This window comes from Cebus imitator, unplaced genomic scaffold (genome assembly GCF_001604975.1).
Source record: "Cebus imitator isolate Cc_AM_T3 unplaced genomic scaffold, Cebus_imitator-1.0 Scaffold343, whole genome shotgun sequence".
In the NCBI taxonomy this organism is placed as follows: Eukaryota; Metazoa; Chordata; class Mammalia; order Primates; family Cebidae; genus Cebus; species Cebus imitator.
In genome coordinates this window covers 863,395-865,611 of record NW_016107658.1, presented here as the reverse complement: position 1 = coordinate 865,611, position 2,217 = coordinate 863,395, and the positions used below count along the sequence as shown (strand labels likewise).

Genomic DNA, 2,217 nt, shown 5'->3' with positions numbered 1-2,217 from the left:
TAAGACTGCTGACTTTTCATTCCCACTCCGCAGAGGTAGTTTCTTGTATAGTTTTCTAGAAATTTTCTGTGCATATACAATTACTTGTAGGTCAGTTTGTGCAAGTATTACTTTTGTAATATATACTTATTTTTTTAATTAATTTATTTCTGAGATGGGAGTCTTGCTCTGTTGCCCAGGCTGGAGTGCAGTGGCGCAGTCTCAGCTCACTGCAACCTCCACCTCCCAGGTTCAAGCAATTCTCCTGCTTCAGCCTCCCAAGTAGCTAGGGTTACAGGCTTCTGCTACTACGCCTGGCTGATTTTTTTCTTTTTTTGAGACAGAGTCTCATTCTGTCACCCAGGCTGGAGTGCAATGGCGTGATCTTGGCTACCAGGTTCAAGTGATTTTTATGCCTCAGCCTCCCAAGTAGCTGGGATTATAGGCAAACGCCACCATGCCCGGCTAATTTTTGTATTTTTAGTAGAGACAGGGTTTCGCATGTTGGCCAGGCTGGTCTCAACCTCCTGACCTCAGGCAATCCACCTGCCTCAGCCTCCCAAAGTGCTGGAATTACAGGCGTCAGCCACTATGCCTGGCCTTGATTTTTTTTTGCATTTTTAGCAGAGATAGGGTTTCACCATGTTGGCTAGGCTGGTTTCAAACTCCTGGCTTCAAGTGATCCACCTGCCTCAGCCTCCCGAAGTGCTAGGATTACAGACATGAGTCACTGCACCCAGCTGTAATGTACACCTATTTTTATTAGATGATTTGATGACCTTCAAAATTCTCAGAAGGAAAAGCATCATCATTTCCAAAGAGTTTTCCCCTCAAACTACTAGGAATATATGTGAAAAGCTTCAAAACCAATAGAACTTGAAGAACAATTCTTAATGGTGAAAAAAGATAAAAGAGGGCAAATTTCCTCCTTACCTTCTTTGATACATGGGACTCTGCCAAACAGGGTCAGAATCTAATAAAAAGGAAATGGTCCAAAGCTATACCCACACCTATACCAGCACCTGCCCAAACAGGTGAAGCAAATGTCAGGCTGTTAAAATTCATTAACAACAGTTTCTCTCAACTTTGAAAACACTGACTCACATTTCATCTTCTGCTAGAGGTCTTACTCATTTCAGGATCCCTCTTTTACAAGTGGGAAATTAGGTCAGTGATTGCTTTGTAACTTCCTCCAAAGATCATAGTGAAGGTCAGAAATTGAACCAGAACTGACTCTCATTAATATTCACCCCACGCTCCTTTTCTTTCTCTCCACTGGCATTAGCAAAAATGATTAAATCACTGGTTCCCAAAATGTGGCTGTTCAAAACCAACTGGGGTACTTTTTAGAAATACATATTCCTGGTCCCCCCACACTCTAAGATTGATTCAAGTCTGGGGAGCAGATATAATTTCAAAAAGAAGCTCATCACATGATTCTGATGATCAGTACTATTTGGGAACCTCTTACTAAAGACTGCCATCCCTAAACCAACAAAACAACTAACAGCATAATTTAAACATTTTGGGCAAGGGAAAACATCCTACTGACTGCTGGTATTACTAGCATTTTCTGGGCGCAGAGAAGGTTTATCTGTGACATTTTTGGTCTAAACAGCTCACCTGTTTAAGAAATCTGGCAGGCTTGAGATGTCTGACTCCACAAGTTCTTTGACTATCTACCAGTGCTGTCCAATAGAACTTTCTGTGATGATGGAAATGTTTATTATACCTGTGCCACCCAATACAGTAGTTGCTAGCCACGTATGGCTACGGAGAACAAATGTAGCTAGTATTAATGAGGAAGTTTTTAATTTTATTTAATTTTAAATTAAATAGCCACATGAAGCTAATGGCCAGTATATTAGACAGCTTGGGTCTAGACTTCTGAGACCCTTGATTTAACTGGAGCCCTCCCCTTTTCTGACCCCACTCACCTCTACCCAGGGGGACCTCTGAAGAGATCAGGGTCACATAGAGCTGATACGTCAGCTGGGGCACTGAGCCCAGGAAGGCTTGGATCTGTGACATACGTTTGTAGGCATTGCGGTGCATAGCCAGAGTCCGGATGGAGTGGCCCACCTCCCATTCTATCAGCACCTCCTCGCCATCTATTAGCATCTTCTTTCGGGTGAGGCTGACGTAGGGCTCCTCCTGCCCCTCTTTCTTCCACAGTGTGAGGTACTTAATCATGGCCTCCAAACATCTGCAGAAGTAAAGCATCATGGGAACTTAACT

General features: G+C 43.1%; 1 protein-coding gene across 1 annotated transcript in view; it reads right to left on the bottom strand.

Moving 5' to 3' along the window:
• The window catches only part of XKRX (XK related X-linked), a 16,376-nt gene that overhangs the window by 7,667 nt on the left and 6,492 nt on the right, over nucleotides 1-2,217 (bottom strand). The window contains exon 2 of the mRNA XM_017505859.2: nucleotides 1,917-2,185. Within this exon, the coding sequence (XP_017361348.1) occupies nucleotides 1,917-2,185 (269 nt within the window). The remainder of the gene's footprint in view (nucleotides 1-1,916; nucleotides 2,186-2,217) is intronic.